Source organism: Ursus americanus, chromosome 1, assembly GCF_024610735.1.
Source record: "Ursus americanus isolate L20-20 chromosome 1, mUrsAme1.1.p, whole genome shotgun sequence".
NCBI classification, from domain to species: Eukaryota; Metazoa; Chordata; class Mammalia; order Carnivora; family Ursidae; genus Ursus; species Ursus americanus.
Genome location: NC_142127.1, coordinates 40988943 through 41006636, shown reverse-complemented (window position 1 = coordinate 41006636; position 17694 = coordinate 40988943). Strand labels below are relative to the sequence as shown.

The 17694-nt window shown below is 36.4% G+C and overlaps 1 protein-coding gene and 1 pseudogene across 1 annotated transcript in view; both read right to left on the bottom strand.

The window, feature by feature from the left end:
* Window positions 1–17694, bottom strand: part of SLC4A10 (solute carrier family 4 member 10) — a 118861-nt gene that overhangs the window by 79875 nt on the left and 21292 nt on the right. The window contains exons 5-6 of the mRNA XM_045780822.2: window positions 11794–11940; window positions 1889–1989 (exon numbers count right to left, since the gene is read on the bottom strand). Coding sequence (XP_045636778.1) covers window positions 1889–1989; window positions 11794–11940 — 248 coding nt within the window. The remainder of the gene's footprint in view (window positions 1–1888; window positions 1990–11793; window positions 11941–17694) is intronic.
* Window positions 9602–10638, bottom strand: LOC123781350 (UBX domain-containing protein 8-like; annotated as a pseudogene).

The window sequence follows — 17694 nt, the reverse complement described above, 5'->3', positions numbered from 1 at the left end:
TAAGAATCGCCTCAAACATTATTGTTCTCTTGAGAAACAAATTCTGGTTTGCCTTGAAAAATGCATATCTTCAGGATAACTGAAAATTTTGACTATCATTTTTAATTGCCCTGATCTGATATAGGCACAATAGTAACATGATAGTAACTATCTTACTAATATGTAAGTGATAGAATCACTGTGTTTTCCTAGTGATTGCTTCCATCAGAGAGATATAGAGTAGGAGAAACTGAGTAGGATGAAATCCAATTAAAAAGAGGACCTTTAAACTCAAAAGAAGCTTACAGTGAACCTGCGAAATTCAAACACACAAAGATCACCTTAGGTTCCCCTACCTGTGTTTGTTAAACACATATATAATTTTATTTGGGGGAGGATCGGTTCTGAATGTGTTAACTTATCAAAGTCACAATTCAAAATAGATTTAATCTACTATTTATTAATTCATTTATAATTTATATCCCACCTAACCCGAAAATAGTTTGAGGTGGTTATGAGCTATTACTTAGTAGTTAATATTTATAGGTTTGATAGTACTTCCTATTAGACCATTGTTTTCTAATTAATTACTTAGTAGGGCATACATTAGTCTACATAGCTATTATATTACTGTGTAATAAACGTGCTTTTAGCAGCAAAAATCTAAATCCGGAAGTGGGAGGTCATTGCAGAGAACAGTGCAAGAGCAGCCCAGATGTACACCAGCAACTCCAGGAGAGCAGATGAGTAATGGATACTTCAAGTCATGTCAGCAACAGAATCTGTGGAAGAACTCTGGAGAAGCGAAGATACCGGATATTGGTGACCTGGGAGGATTTAGGAAGCAGTAAGGAAAAGTGAACTTCGAAAAAAATCTAAGCTATGTGGCATGTTACACCTGAGAGAGAGAGAAAGAGAGAAAAAAAGAACCACCAAAAATAAAAAGACAGCATTTGAAAATATAAAAGTAAACAGAAGGAGTAACCGCGCTTCCAGTAAAGGGAAAAGGAAAAAATTATTTGAATCATCTCAAATTATGTATGGAGCCTGAGGAAGACGTTCAAGGACATTTCCTCAGAGACACAACATAGATAAAGGGAAAGAACAGAGGAGAATTAAAATGCACAGAGTTGTCAGAAACCGGAAAGTCGGCTTAGAGGACACAGTGAAAGCAGTCCCAGAAATGGCCTTGAGAGGAAGGGAGTACCAATCCTGCAAAGCCTTTGCCATTGCCTTCAATTATAATGGAGCCTGTGTGCACATATTCCCTGAAGACAGACCCTCCCAAGGTTTTCTGCTTTTCTGCTCACACATTGCTTGGAGAGAGACAAGCTGTCAAAAAAACGATAAAGAACCATTTTAAGAAATAAATTGAAGCTTTCATCTCTTCAAAGATGTGTGATTAGAAAAATAAATCATATAGCTCTTTCAAATTACAACCATAAAAATAAAAAATACTATTATATACATCCTACTTGCATGTAATGAGATAGGGTCTATAAGACTGAGTTCTTGGTATTTATTTTTATTTCCATCTTGAACTTGAAGCTTTCAACAGGCTTTTTTAGAAGGGGCAACTGACAGTTTTCTTATTCATTCTAAGAATCTGTGAATGCATTTTATGCACAGCAAAATGAAAGACTAGGTAAGATAAAATGGAATGATGTATCCACTGTTCTGGTTTAATAGTAACAAAAATCATTAGCAAATACTCGGAAATCAAATTAATTGGCATTAAATAGGTATTCAAGTACTAGGTATTCAAACAAATAAATAAGTATTCAAATAAATAGATATTCATTAAGTATTCAAAGTCTAAAAAATATTACATCTCACAACAGCAATTCCTGACACAAAGAACAGTATCTCATTTGGTCTTCAAAGTCCCATACAAGTATTTTTCACTAACCTTCCAGTTCGCTGAAGTTCGGGTCCACTATGTCCTCCGTGGGGCTCTGCTTCCCCATGAGCTGCTGTTCCATTCGGTACAGCAGGAATCTTCCTCTTCTCCTGCAGGAAGTTTTTTGTTTTTGTTTTTTAATTTCAGGTGCTAGTTGCAAATAACAAAAACAAATTTTTTTCCCTTGAGGCAATATGCAGAGTGGCTAAGAACCCAGGCTCTGTTACTTATTTGCTGCATGACCTCTAGCAAGTTATCTAAGCGTCCTACAGCTTCTGGTCCCTCCTCCATTTACGAGTAGTAATAACATCTATCAGGGTGATTAAGAAAATTAAATGAAGTGATGGACATTTGTTCATCTAATCTTTGTTGGGTGCCTTTCAACTAATCTTTGTTGGGTGCCTCGTGTGCCATGCATTGTTATGGATGCTAGAGAGGCAAAGATGAGCAAGAAAAAGCATTCTTACTGGAGACAAACAACAAACCTCTAACGTTAAGTAGAGATAGAGCTATGAAGACAAATGACGGAAAGGAAGAAGGAAGGGGACAAAGAGAGACGAGGGCTGGGTAGGTTGGAGTAAGGTGTTATATCGTGGCGTTATATGGCTGGCATAGTTCAACTGTTCAACAAACTTAAACTATTACCGTTAGCTATTTTTGAGGGTAGTTCCCTCCTTTATTCTGGCTGATATCTTCCTACCCATTGCATGATTTACAATAAGGTTTTTTTCCGACTCACAGAGATTCAAAAGATTATTACAAAAGGAGACTTCTAGTTGAGCCATTGAAAAATAAGCTGAGGCTTATGTAAGTGCTGCGTATTCACAAGTCTATTCCACCCACTTTTGTCAGAAAATCAGAAAATCCTACCTATCAGTTATCTTAGAGCATGCCAATGTGTTCGAAAGGACTTAAAAGGATCATAAAAAAATTTTAAAGTGGTTCAATTAAAATTTTTACTTTGCCATTCCAAAATAGTTTAATCATTATCGAATGTTCTTATGGACAATGGGACATTTAGGTAAAATGCCACAGGTTTAAAACATGAGAAAAATAGGTTTTGAAATGCACAAAATATAGAAAAGTTCATTGTTTAATGTTTTTACAATTTTCCAAGTATATGAATAGGTACATTGAACTAAAGTTCAAAGATAAAAGAGAGGGTGTCTGTCAACAGATGGTGGAACTGCCTTTACGTATAAATAATTATCTTACGTTGTAAGGGGCTTTAAGAGTGGCCTGAGTACCTTCAACACCCAACAGTCACCCAGGAAACACTTCTTAGTTTCCACAAATCTCAGAAAGCAAGTGATATTATTTAGTCTTCTGGGTAACTATCCCTTACTGGCTATGTTAACTCATTGTCTTACAATGGAAAAAGCTATACATTGATAAGGTAAATGATAAACCATGAAAGATATTAGTCATTTTAAAGCACCTGTTTCATCAAGGAGTGTTTATCTTATAGTAAGAGGGAAAGGTGTGTGAAAAGAGATGTATGAACAGTACCGATGAATATTCCAAGGAAAATACAGGAAATATTTTTTGTTCAGAAACACAGGTATTTTGATATTTTAAAACAAACCAATGAGTGATTATATATGTGGCTACTCAAATTATACAATATATTTGGTCAAAAACAAATACTTATTGCAAGCCGATCTGTGTCAGGTTCTTGGCCCCACCACTAATACACCAGTGGACAAATCAGGTCTGTGGAGTTCACATTTTAATGGGGAATGCCAACAATAAACAAATAAACACATAAGTAAATTGATTCTATGGTGTGTTAGAAAGATTAAAACTGTAAAAATAAAAATTTAGAGTAGAGTAAGCAATGGTCTGAAGTGTGGGCTGGGTGGGTAAGGAGGAAGGAGTGGCAATTATAAACAGAACGGTCAGGTAGGATCAGTGAGAAAGTGTCATTTAAGAAAAACCTGAGGGAGTCGAGGGAATAAGCCATGAGAATAACTGAGGGATATCTAGACAGAAAGAACTGCCAATGGGACAGTGTCAAGGTGGGAGCAGGGTCTGAAGAACAAGAATCAAAGAAGCCAAATGGTTGGAGAGGAGTGAGCAAGGCAGAAAGTGGTAGGAGTTTACTTTGAAGAGGTAAAGGGAAGCTAGAGTAGGTTTAGTAAACCATTGTAAGTATTTGGCTTTTATTCTCAGTGAGATGAGGAAGTGTTGTAGGGTTTTGAGGAAAGGAGTAACATGATCTCATTTGGAGTCACTCTGGCTGCTGTGTTGAGAAAAGAGGGACCAGGGGCAGAAACAAGGAGACCAGTCAAAAAACTATTTCAATAATCCAGAAGGAAAATGATGGTAGCTTGAACTAGGAGGGTGGCCGTGGCATCAACGAGAAATGGTGTAATTCTGGATAAATATTGAAGACGAAACCAAGAGTATTTCCTGGCAGAATTGAAATCTAAGAATAAATTAAAAATCAGTGATTTGGGCTTGATCAACAGTAAGATTGGAATTAGGACCTACCAATATAGGAATGTGCAGATGGAACAGACTTTGTGAAAAGATTAGTTTCTTGTACACTTCAGGAAGCATCATATTGCCTTTTCTAACATAAATGCGAAGATGCAGACAGGAACAGAAATGAGACAAGCTACAATTCGTTCAAACTTTGGACATGTCAAGTTTTGGGTATCTATAAGACATCCAAGGGAAGACATGGAACAGGCATTTGGATAAATGACTCTCAAGCTGAAAGTAAACGCTGAATTTGGGAGAGCATTTAAAGCTACAGGATTGGATGATATTATCAAGAGAATGAGTGTAGGCAGAAAAGAGAAGATGACTATAGACCGAGCCTGCATCATTTCAAAATAAAGAAATCGAAGAAGAAAGAAGAAACCAGAGAAGGAGTGAACAGTGAGCTAGGAGGAAAATCAAGAATGTGGTGTCTTGGGAGCTAAGCAAAGAGAGTATATCAGGGAAAGGGGAGTCATCAACTCTGTCAAAAGCTGTTCACTGACAGGCTAAATAAAATCCATACTGAGAGTTGACTATGGGATTGAGCATTGTGGAGATCCTTGGTGACCTTCACGTAATAATTTTAGTGAAGTGGTGGGGACAAAAGCCTTATTGGCAAAAGTTTAAGAGAGACTTGGAGGAGAGGAATTGGAGCAGGTAGTACAAGAGAACTCCTCTGCCATTTGGTTGCAGAGGGAAAAAAAAAAGGAATGAGTGAGTAGCTGATAGTGGTAGCAGTATTGAGAGCTCTTTTTTTTTAAGTTTTGCAAATTAATAAGATTACGCTAATAAAAATGATGTAATAGAGAAGAAAAGAACTGATATAGGAGAGAAAGAGGAGAATAGGTGGCGTAATGTCTCTGAGTAAGTTTGAAGAGATGGGATCTAGTACAAAGGTAGAATGCTAACTTCGGATAATTCATCAATAGTAACATATGGGAAGGTAGAGTATGTGGGTACAGATGCTGGTAGGCAGATAGGCATGGTAGTGGGAATCTATGGAAGTTCTCTTTTGATCATTTCAAATTTCTCAGGGAAGTGGGAAGCAAGTCAAAATTTGAAAGTAAGGGTCAGGAAGGATGTGCTGAAGATTTGAGGAGAGAAAACAGGTCTAAAATAGTCATCTAGAGAGAATTATTGGAGTATGGGAGCATGGTATGATGAACTTGCAACATTAAGGGCCCCCTTGAGGTATGTGGTCATGAATTAATGAGATCAGTCAGTGTAGTTCTGTTTTCCTTCAGCTATTCTCAGCTGTACCAATGCCGGTACAGATTAAAAAGTCGGCACACAGGGCTGTGGTTTTAACAAGCAAGTAAATGGCATTAGAGAAAAGCAAAGAAGCTCAGGGTATACACAAGGGAGTGATTATAATGACTGACATGAAGTTCTAATGAATATTTTCAAAGTTATCCTTTGAGGTGACTAGTTATTCTTCTCTTCACTGAGAGGAATAAGTGTTTAAAATCTGTGATTTATGGGGTGCCTGGGAGGCTCAGTCCATTAAGCATCTGACTCTTGATTTGTCTCAGGTCATGATCTCAGGGTTGTGAGATCGAGCCCTGCTTCTCCCTCACCCTCTGCCCCTGCTCACATGTGTGCTCTCTCTCAAAAAAAAATTATTTTTTAATTAAAAAAATAAATTTTAAAAAAATCTGTGATTTACACATTTCAAAAGAACATGAAAACCATGGAAATTATCCCGTGGGGGAAAATAGTATTTGAATGGCTATGAAGTCAGAGTGCTTAATATCTTTTAATTTATCTTGCTTCACTTAATGAAAGAAAACATAGTTCATAGTATCTGTTATTCAATTACAACACACATTTTATTTATTTATTTTTAAAGATTTTATTTATTTATTTGACAGAGAGACAGCCAGCAAGAGAGGGAACACAAGCAGGGGGAGTGGGAGAGGAAGAAGCAGGCTCCCGGCAGAGAAGCCTGATGCGGGGCTCGATCCTAGAACGCTGGGATCATGCCCTGAACCAAAGGCAGACGCTTAACGACTGCACCACCCAGGCGCCCCAAATTGCAACACACATTTTAAAACTACTAATGTTGAATGAAGCATGAGAGACTATGGACTCTGGGAAACAAACTGAGGGCTTTAGAGGGGAGGGGGGTGGGGGAATGGGATAGGCTGGTGATGGGTAGTAAGGAGGGCACGTATTGCATGGTGCACTGGGTGTTATACGCAACTAATGAATCATCGAACTTTACATCAAAAACCAGGGATGTACTGTATGGTGACTAACATAATATAATAAAAAAACATTTAAAAAAATAATAAGTTTAAAGTAAAAAAAAAACTTTTGTGATGCAAAAGTTTTTCCTCTTGAAAAATCACCATTAATATTTGAATAAAAATGAAAAAATTATACTATCTTAAAAAAAAATAAAACTACTAATGTTGTAAAGAAGCATAGCAGAACCCAAATGCCTTGATTCCTAATTCAATGTTCTTTCTACTACTGCCTCTTAATATTCAGAATCCAATAATTAATCCTGATTGTAAAGAGTCTGATAAAAATAATTAAAAATGAAGAGCTTCCAGGCCTCAACTTGCTTTAAAAATATCATTCCTCAAAGGCAAGATGTTTTCAAAAATGCTTGACTTCAGTTTTAATGTTTAAAAAACTAAATGATGTTAACAAGTAACTTTTAAAGTCTCACTCTCAATGTATTAATATTTTCACAGAATTTTTCCAAACATCAATTAAAGACTTTCCTTCTTGGGGTGCATGGGTGGCTCAGTCGGTTAAGCATCTGTCTTCGGCTCAGGTCATGATCAGTTCCCAGGATCAAGTCCCCCTTTGGTGCTCTGCTCAGTGGAGAGCTTACTTCTCCCCTGCCCCTCACCCTGCTTGTCCTCTCTCTCTCTCTTTCTCAAATAAATAAATAAAATCTTTTTTAAAAAGTTTCTTATTACTTCAAGAAGCATTATATTGCCTTTTCTAATACTGTAAGTGCAAAGATATTTACAAGTATAAAAATAAGTCAATCTGAAACCTAAAAATTACTCTTTAAGCAACTTCTATTATTTTAGTAGTTTGAGATCAACTGAAATTGTGTGGCTGTAGGTATAGAATCAGAAAATTGTCATTGTTGAGAAAAAGAAATAAAATAATCTTTAATAATTATGAAATGACTTCAGAATGAAAATATAGAAATAAGACATCAGTACATATTTCTTAAACTGATAGTGAGATTGAGCTGACCTTTTTAAATACTCATGGATGAGTGGTACACTTGTTCATTTGCCCACCTCTGGCTAACCAGGAAAACTTCTATGTCCAGGGCTGAGTCAACTACAGCAGTAGAGTCTGACGGGTTGTACTCCACAGGGACAAGAGCCCAAGACAAGGCTGAGTAGATGACAACTGGGAGGGTTTCAAGAGGCATATTCAGTAGGAACAGAGGTGGCAATATGAGTGGGCTTAACAAACATTTGGCCATCAATCTCAACAAAGTCAGCCCTGCAATTAAAAAATGACCCCAAATAATAGCAACAGTCTTTATTTTTACCTTTCTGGATTATATAATGACTGAATGCACACTGGACTTTTATAGGCAAAATTTTTATAATTTTTGTACCATATGTCCACACAAAGGTAATACATAAGAATTATTATTTAAAAATTATTCCTGATCATAAATATGATTAGCAGTAATGGGGAATTTCCTATATAATATGATTAAACCATGCCTTTGAATTTTCTATTTTTTTTAATGTTTTCATTGTTCTATTATTAAAAATATTGATCCACCTGGAACTTGTAAATGTTCCAATTTAATGCAAGGCAAAATTAAATAAATCTTGACATTAATTAGGTAAACAATATATACCTACCAAAAAGAACTTTATTATTTTTTCACTTTTTTTAAGTTTTTATTTTAATCACCTGATGCTTATCATGACAAGTACATTCCTTGATCCCCATCGCCTATTTCACCCATCCTTCCACCCACCTCCCCTCTGGTAACCATCAGTTTGTTCTCTATAGTTAAGAGTCTGTTTCTTTGTTTGTCTCACTCCTTTTTTTTCCTTTACTCATTTTTTTTTGTTGTTTCTTAAATTCCACATATGAGTGAAATCGAATGGTATTTGTCTTTCTCTGACTGACTTATTTTGTTTAGCATTATACTCTCTAGCTCCATCCATGTTGTTGCAAATGGCAAGATTTCATTCTTCTTCATGACTGAGCAATATTCCATTGGATATATATACCACATCTTCTTTATCCATTCATCAATCAATGGACACTTGGGTTGCTTCCATATCTTGGCTATTTAAATAATGCTGCTATAAACATAGGAGTGCATATATCCCTTTGAATTAGTGTTCTGGTATTCTTTGGATAAATACCCAGTAGTGTGACTACTGGACCAAAAGATGGTTCTACTTTTAACTTTTTGAGAAACCTTCATACTGGTTTCCATAGTGGGTACACCAGGTTGCATTCCCACCAGCAGTGCAAGAGGGTCATTTTTCTCCACCTCCTTGCCAACACCTTTTGTTTCTTGTTTTTGATTTTAGCCATTTTGACAGGTATATGGTGATACCTCATTGTGGTTTTGATTTGCACTTCCCTGATGATGAGTTTTGTTGAGCATCTTTTCATGTGTTTGTTGGCCATCTGGATGTCTTCTTTGGAGAAATGTCTGTTCATGTCTTCTGCCCATTTTTAATTGGATTATTTGGTTTTGGGGTATTGAGTTTTATAAGTTCTTTATATATTTTTGATACTAACCCTTTATGTGATATCAAAAAGAACTTCAAAGCATTAAAGAGCTTTGAAATGTCTTTAAATTTCTAGAAATACAGCAGAATAAACATTTCTACTTAATAGAATTTAAGGAGTTTGAGTAGTGAAATGTTCAGTGTGGCGAGGTGGACTGAAGAGGTAGAAAGGTCATATGACTTTGTTTTTCAACTTAGTGAAAAATGATGTCAGCTAGGAAAAATATAAATTATTGAGTGCCTTACTGTATACATTTTTATCTAGTTTTCATTTGGTATATTATAAGATTGCACATTCTAAATATTATATGCAGAAAACAATCTTTTTCCAAACTTTTATATCCATATGTTTCCATGGATATCAACATTAGAGAGTTTATTGACTTGAGCTCATTCAAGGTATTCCATGACTTTAATGTGAAACCTTTAGTGTTCTCTAAGGTCATGGCATAACTGATTTTATGTAGAATAGGTAGTTCTCATTTCTTAATTAGTTGCTCTGTTCCTTCTCTTTCACACTGAGTATAACATCCACAGTTATTCCTTTATCCTGCAGGGACCAGCCTTCCTCCCCTTCCAGGGGCCTTCTGGGAAAAGAAGTAGAAAGGCTGTGTAAGGCTGTGTGGTACCTGATTTTCATCATCCAGTCAAATAAGACCTGTGAATTGTAAGACTAAACAAACTTTCTTTTCAGGACCCCCTTGGACATTGGAGAGAAAGAATTACTTTTTCAGCTGTTTCAGGAGATTCTTCAGGTAGATGAAGAAACTCTTCCCGTGTGGGCTCTTCAACAGATGGTGAAACTTTGGTTAAAGTCTCAGGCGGGGGTGCCTGGGTGGCTCAGTCGGTTAAGCAACTGACTCTTGATTTCTGCTCAGGTCATGATCTCAGGGTCATGCGATCCAGCCCTGCAATGGGCTCTGGGCTGAGCATGAAGTCTGCTTAAGATTCTCTCTCTCCTTCTCCCTCTGCCCCTCCCCATTACTCATGCAGGCACACACGCGCTCTCTCTCTCTCTCAAAATAAATAAATAAATAAAGGCTTAGGCAAGTTGAGTCTCTGCTGTTCTCTGTTTGATGTTTCAAAAGATGTCCAACTCGTTTTCCAGCACCACATCTTCATCACCCCCAAGTTTATGACCGTTGCTTAACTTCAAGGTTTCACCTAGCATCTGATAAAAGCACTCATTCAGTTTTCTGAATTTCATTTCCTGCTGGGGTTTTAGAACATTCTTTATGTATTTACTGGCCTTTTCATCCTGTGTTTCTTGTTTTTTTCTGACAAGTTTTTGCCTTTTCTCATTCTTCTCTTCTTTTTCTTTTAGATACACTTGGGAAGATTTAAATGAATTAAGCCACAAGGTAGTCACAGAAATAATTAAAGTAAGAAGAGCAAGCAGTAAGAAAATCCAGACACACAGCAAAATTAGATCTTTAATTCCTAGATCAGGGATCCTATGCCAAGCTCCAGACACATGAAGGGGAGAGTAGAGAGGAGGAAAATGCCAATAACCCAATGAGAAGTCATAGTGGCAGGAGCCCCATATCTGGGTAGGAGGCTGAATTTTCTGAATACCTGCCAATTTCAAAGAGCTATATCAAAATATGGAAAGACAGTAATGGGATTTTTCACAAGCCATATTCTACATTTTTATTAAAATTTTAATTTTCTTCCATTATAATATGTTGTAAAGTGGGTTTAAAATCTTTCCAGGCATATGGGACCATTTGATTTAGTGACATATCACCAATATACCAAATTTCTCAGTGAGGTGTGTTGGATAGCATCAAAAGACTCTAACATCATGCCTTCTTAGATATTATATAGGTTCTGGTACCAATTCCAGTGTGGGGAGAACAGGGGGCTTCCAATACCAACAAGCAATGCTACAATCCAACTCAATTCTGATACTAGTTAATGAGAGACAGCATCAGATTCCAGGGTTGAGGGTTCAGTGCTGCAAGATTGTCCCCATCCCACTCCCCAGGCTGCTACTTGAGCTTCTGACTGAGTGGCTATAAATCAGAGGTTCCCACGACCCTCTCCTCGGGTTCAACTAATTTGCTAGAGCTGCTCACAGAAATCAAAGCACCATTTTATTTACAGATTACTGGTTTATTATAAAAGAATATAACTCAGGAACACAGACAGGTAGAGAGATGTACAGGGCAAGGTATGGGGAAAGGGCACGCGCATCCCTCTCCAGACATGCTACTCTCCCCCATCTCCAAGTGGTCACCACCCTGGAAGCTCTCTGTTTCCTGTCCTTTTGAGATTCCATGGAGGTTTCATTACAAAGGCATAATTGATTAAGCCATTGGCCACTGGTGATTGAACTCAACCTCAGGCCCCTACCACTCCCTGGAGGTGAGCCTAATCAAAAGGTTGGTTCCATTGGCCACCAGCCCCCATGCCGTGCTGAGTTCTAAAAGTCACCTCATTAACATAACAAAAGACACTATTGTTCCTCTCCTCACTTAGGAAATTTCAAGGGGTTTAGGAACTCTGTGCCGAAAAGGGGAATGAATGCCAAATGTATATTTGTTATTATAAACCACAACATCACAGAGGTTATAATTTAAATCATTTTGAATCTTTTGCATAAATTATACTATTTCAGTACAGGTATTTAAAAGACAACAAAATGATGGGATTTTAAAGAGTATTTTCAAATAAACATACCTGGGATGGAACGTTTTTGGGAGGCTCTATACGAATGCTTGGATCCCATTCTCCAGGAGGGAGAACAGTAACCTGATCCAAAAATTCATCGATTCCTGATACCAAGTCATTGCGATCTTTCGCTTTGTAAGCAACATCATGAAATACCTATAGGAGGAAAAGATAAAAACAATAAATAAAAGATAAAAAAGCAATTATAAAATCTTAATGTGTTCAGTGCTTTCATTTCCCAGTTATCTCACGTGTGATTATCACAATTTAAAGAAACAGGCAGCTCTAACTAAAGATGTTTTTCATTTAAGCTATTGTAATTAAGTTTATTCTATGAATGCATACAGATATATATATTTCTTAGAATGCTAGAATGAATGTTGAAATTTCTGGAGGCAAGAGTAACAGAAAGGGAAAGGAGTAAGAAAGGAAAGCTCATTAAATTGAATTGAATTAAGAATTCAAGTTTGACAGAGGTTATTTTTGTGTGGGTAAATCAAACCTTCAGAACGAAGCCCTTGCTTAAAAATACAGATCAAATTTAGAGAATATATTAAAAATTTTAGCAATACTTATACCCTAGAACATATAAACCAATTAAAAAGGTTTATTTTGTTTTAATTTTTAAATAATAATAAAGATATAAATCAGTTTTCTCTGAATATATATCATATCTATACAGTGTAGCCAGTATATTTCCATTCAAGGTGAGTTACATTTACACACATACACACATGCACGCTGTGGTAGTCATTTAAGCTATGACAGACACTGCAGATCTCCTACACACTGGGTAAGATTTCACTCTTTGATATTGGGGTTAGGTGTGTCCCATTCAGGTGTACATACATCACTTTCAAATGAAAGTTATGATAATCAGTGTGTACAATAACATATTGCCTTTTGTCTGCTATAGTGACTGAGAAAAAGCAAGTCAAGAGGGAGCTTCTATGGGTCTGGGTGCCTGAGTGACTATAATGAGCAGAAATCTGCCAACTCATGATAGACACAGAGCATGATAGAAGGAAATCCTCATTGTTTTAAACCACTGAGATTTTAGGTGGTTATTCCTGCAACATAACCCAATATCTTCTGACTAACACACAGAGGAACGATATACTTCACAAATGAGGAAAGTAAAAATAAAGATAAATTGGAAAAATTAATCTATCCTAAACATAATATAAATATTGCTGACACTTTTTGTATTTCATATAATACGAAATGGAACAAATATTTCAAGCTTGGGGCTAGTAAATTATTCTTTATGCTGAGCTACATATTACAGTGACCACATATTCCAAAATTTCCAGGGAAATTGGGCTTTCAAATATTCTATTCTACTATTAGACCATTTGTTTTAGTTTCTAGTTTGATACTCAATCTAAACTGAAGAAGAGATAATGATTATTTTCAAAGGCTTTTTCTTTACTTTCCAGCCAAGAACTTTTCATAAAAGATCATTGGTATGATAAATGTGTACATTTGATTAGGATAAAAGTCTTTGATTAGGATAAAATGAAGACACCAAAGATATATTAATGGTTTAGTTGTATTTTGGGAAAGATATATATTTTTTAAAAATATTGACAGCACTCGTTTCCTTGCCACAAGCACCACTGAGTTTATAGCTCAGAATACCTATCGTCTTCAAAAGACGCCATGAGACCTAATCTGAACTTTCAAGAATTGCAAATGTTTTTATTCCCGAGAGTTTAGCTACTTTACTCTTTCCCTGCCAGTAGCAACTCTCTCGAAATCTTTCTGGAGTTGATCTCTTAAATAAAAAATTGCTTCAAGGGATCATATGATCCTATACCTTCTTTAGATAAATGAATGTCCAAATTCATCCACCATAGCTGATTTCCTATTCCCTTAAAACTCCTCAGAGATATAGATACCACAATATGTTTGATGTTAAATTAAAAACATTCTTTACTATTGATTTCCTATCACCAATTTCCCCAATAATTTAATTACTTTAAACGGCTCCTCTCCCTTCTCTTTATGTAGCTAACCTAACATTCTGATTCCAACATACATTTGACTTTTTAGAGAAGGCTTCCTTGATTCCCTCTCAAACAAGATTAGACATCTTGTTAATACTCTCCTAACACCTTCTTCTTTTTCTTGATAGTTTTCACTGTAATTATAATTATTTATTATCATTAATTGTTAATTATATAATTAGTTGCTTAATACTTATTTTCCCGGCTAAAACAAGAGCTCTGAACATTCATTTAAAATTTATCAAACTATTTATATGCTAAGGATACAGCAGTGAATAAAACCAACAAAAATCCATCCCTTCATGGAGCTTATGTTCTAGTGGGAGGAGAGAGTTGGAAAATAAGCAATATAGTCAGTATATATTTTGTGGGAGGGTGTTAGGTTCTATGCAGAAAAATGAAGCAGGAAAGAGGAATAAGGGTATGACTGGGGGATGCTGTGATTTTAAATAGGGTGATTAAGGAAGGCCCCAATGAGACGTTTCAGCAAGAAAACAAGGCACAAGCACACAAGCCAGGGGGAGGGACAGAGGGAGAGGGAGAAGCAGACTCCTCACTGAGCAAGGAACCCAAAACAAAGCTCGATTCCAGGACCCTGGGATCTGACCTGAGCTAAAGGCAGACGCTTAACTGACTGAGCCACCCAGGTGCCCCCATGGTTTTAATTTCTATCACACAACTAGGAACTGTGCCTCCCTCCCTCCCTTGCTCCCTCCCTCCCTCCCTCCCTTCTGCCTGCCTGCCTTCCTTCCTTCCTTCCTTCCCTCCTTCCTTCCTTTTCTTTTTAAAAGATAGGAGATTCTAGATCATCTTTGTAAAGTGATAGAAACGATAGAGTAGGGAGGGAGAAACTGATAATGTAGGAACCAGAGTGGATAATGAAGAAGCAAAGTTCCCATCAATGCAGTGGGTGGGAAGAAGGAAGGATTCAGAAAAGGAGACAGAAAAAAGCAGCAATGAATTAGGAGGAAACCTCAGTAAATGTGTTTGTTTCCTTCAAGCATGCTTTTACTATTTTTGGACCTTTGTTCTTCCATATATTTCTTAGAATAAGCTTATCAAGCTCCTCAATAAATCCCAACAGGATTTTAAGTGGAATTGCATTGATGTCTCTCTCATCACCATTGCTTGCCTAAATTGTTGCAATGCCTCTTAAGTGCTCTTTCTGCTTTTTCCCTTGCTCCTCCACAAGCCAAGTGACGCTTTTAAGATGTGAGATAAATCATGTCAATTCTCTACTCAAACCTTCCATTTGCTTCCCAACTCAAAGTCCTTATATGACCAGAAATACCATACATAGACTGGCCTACTGCTTCTTTGACCTCATTGCCTACTGCCCACTCCCTTTCTCCCTCCTGCTCAGCCAGGTTGTCCTCTTTGCTGTTCCCCAGATATTCCTGGCATGCTCCTGTCTCAAAGCATTTTCCCTTGTTTATCATTTGCTTGGGAAGCTCTTCCCTCAGATATCTGAACAGCTTTCTCCCCTCCTCTTTTAGTTTTCTGATTTTAACATGTACTCCCCATCCCACCTCTATTTCCATTCCCTGCTTTGGTGGTTTCCTCCACAGCACTTATCACCACATATCATATATTTTACTTATTTATGTGTTAGTCCATCTTTCCACTAGACTATTAGCTCAGTGAAAGAAAAAGCTTTTGTCTATTTTGTTCACTGATATACCCCCAGCAACTGCAAGACTGTCTGAAAAATAGTTCACATTCAATAAATATTTAGTGAATGAATTAATAAAGAACAAAGTGAAGGAGGAATTTGTTGTTCTAGAGACCAAGACTCATTAGACTAAAGACACTATAATTAAAATAGTGATGGCACAGAGATGGGTGGTTTTGTTTTTTATGTTTGTTTTTGTTTTTTGTTTTTTTGAAAAGCACTCACTGCTAACCATTGAATAAATGATGGACTAACCAATAAATGGTGCTAAGCCAAGTGACTATTTATATAAAAATGAAACTGGATCTTTACCCACCGCCCACACAAAAAGCAATTCTAGGTATATTGAAAACTTATATATGAGACATAAAGTATAAAACTCATTGAACATAAAATAAAAGAATATATTTATGACCCTGGGGTCAAGGTACACATTTCAAAGTTTTAGCTTCAAAACAAAGCACACAATTAATTTCAGTAGTTCTTCATGAAAAAAAAAATAAAGAAGAGATGTTCAATAATGTAAAATGCCAATAGAAGATCAAGTGACATCAGCACTGAACACGGAACAGTATATTCTATAAATAGTGACCGTATTGAAAGCAGTTTTAGTGGAGTGGTAGTAACAAAAATCAGACTGTAATACATTGAGATGAATGAAGCTAAAATAACCACGTCCAGGAAGATGCTACTCCTTCAAAGCTTCTGAAATTCAGATTCAGTCAACAGTTCTTCAATGGTAGATACTATGTGAAGCAGCGAGGGATTTCCTTTTAAGGATGGGGAAAACCTGGGCATTTATTTGATATGTATTTCTTAAGTAGCTACTATATTTGGGCATGTTTGCTGATTGAACAGAAAGAGTCAGTGTTGACTTAAAATCTGGATAATAGAGAAAATTCTTGGCTCAAAAATCCAGAACAAGACAAACAATTGCCACTTTTCATAATTTTTTGTTTTTGTTTTTCCTTTCATTTTCATAAAACTGTCATTTATGTTAATATATACTGATTTTGTTATTATTTTTAAATGAATTTCATAAATACAGATTTTTAAAAATTCTCAGTTTTAAGTTCTACTTTGATAAATATCAGCATACTATTTACATAAACAAAAGCTCTTTGGCGTGCTTAATAATGTTTAAGAATGTTAAGGGATTAATACATTGGTAGTGGTGCCAATAAGCAAAATCACATGATTTATCATTAGTAATGCTTAATAGAAAGGAAGAAAATAGTTGACTGAATTGATTAAATGTCAGGGATTGCTAAGATGACTAGCACATTCAGTCATTAACTCATTAAAAAAAAAATGATTAAACCCTGACTGAAGACCAGACACTATGCTAAATCTAAAGATGCAAAAGAAAAGACAGACTGACTACCTACAAGAAATTTCCAGTACAGAGAGGTGAAAAATCAACAGAGCTCAGTCAGCAAGTATTTGTTTGAGCACCTGACAAAATCAGGTCACAAAAATGAATGATAAGTGGTAACTGTCATCATGGAATTTACAGTTTGATACCATAATCTGATTCACCACTTTTTTTTTTTTTAAAGATTTTATTTATTTATTCGACAGAGATAGAGACAGCCAGCGAGAGAGGGAACACAAGCAGGGGGAGTGGGAGAGGAAGAAGCAGGCTCATAGCAGAAGAGCCTGATGTGGGGCTCGATCCCAGATCGCCGGGATCACGCCCTGAGCCTAAGGCAGACGCTTAACCGCTGTGCCACCCAGGCGCCCCATGATTCACCACTTTTTAAACTAAACTCTACGAATCAACATACTAAATTTTATTCTTAATAAGTATTCATTGCCTTCAAAGCAATTAGATAAGCAGAACAAGTTCTCTATCTGGGTTTTGAACAACAAAAAAGTCTTTCTCTTTTAAAAGCATTTAAACATCTTTTTGATACTCAATGGATTTATTATCATAACCAATTGCTCTCATTTTCTGGAGTAACTTTCTGGCTGTTTCTGCTTCTCTATTCCACTGCTCACAGAGAGTTACAAATCACCCTAAAACTAAGCTCTAAACTTTCAAAGTTGAAGGAATTTATGTTCGAGCCTGCATTTAGATGACTAATACTTGCTCTCAAATTGAGTAGTTCTCATTAGTTAGGGAAATAGATGGAAATCCTTTCTCTGCTCTCATTCTAAATCTATAATTTAAAAAACACAGATGCTTCCCTGTTGTGTTGTACCATGGAAACTTGATTAGTCAAAAAA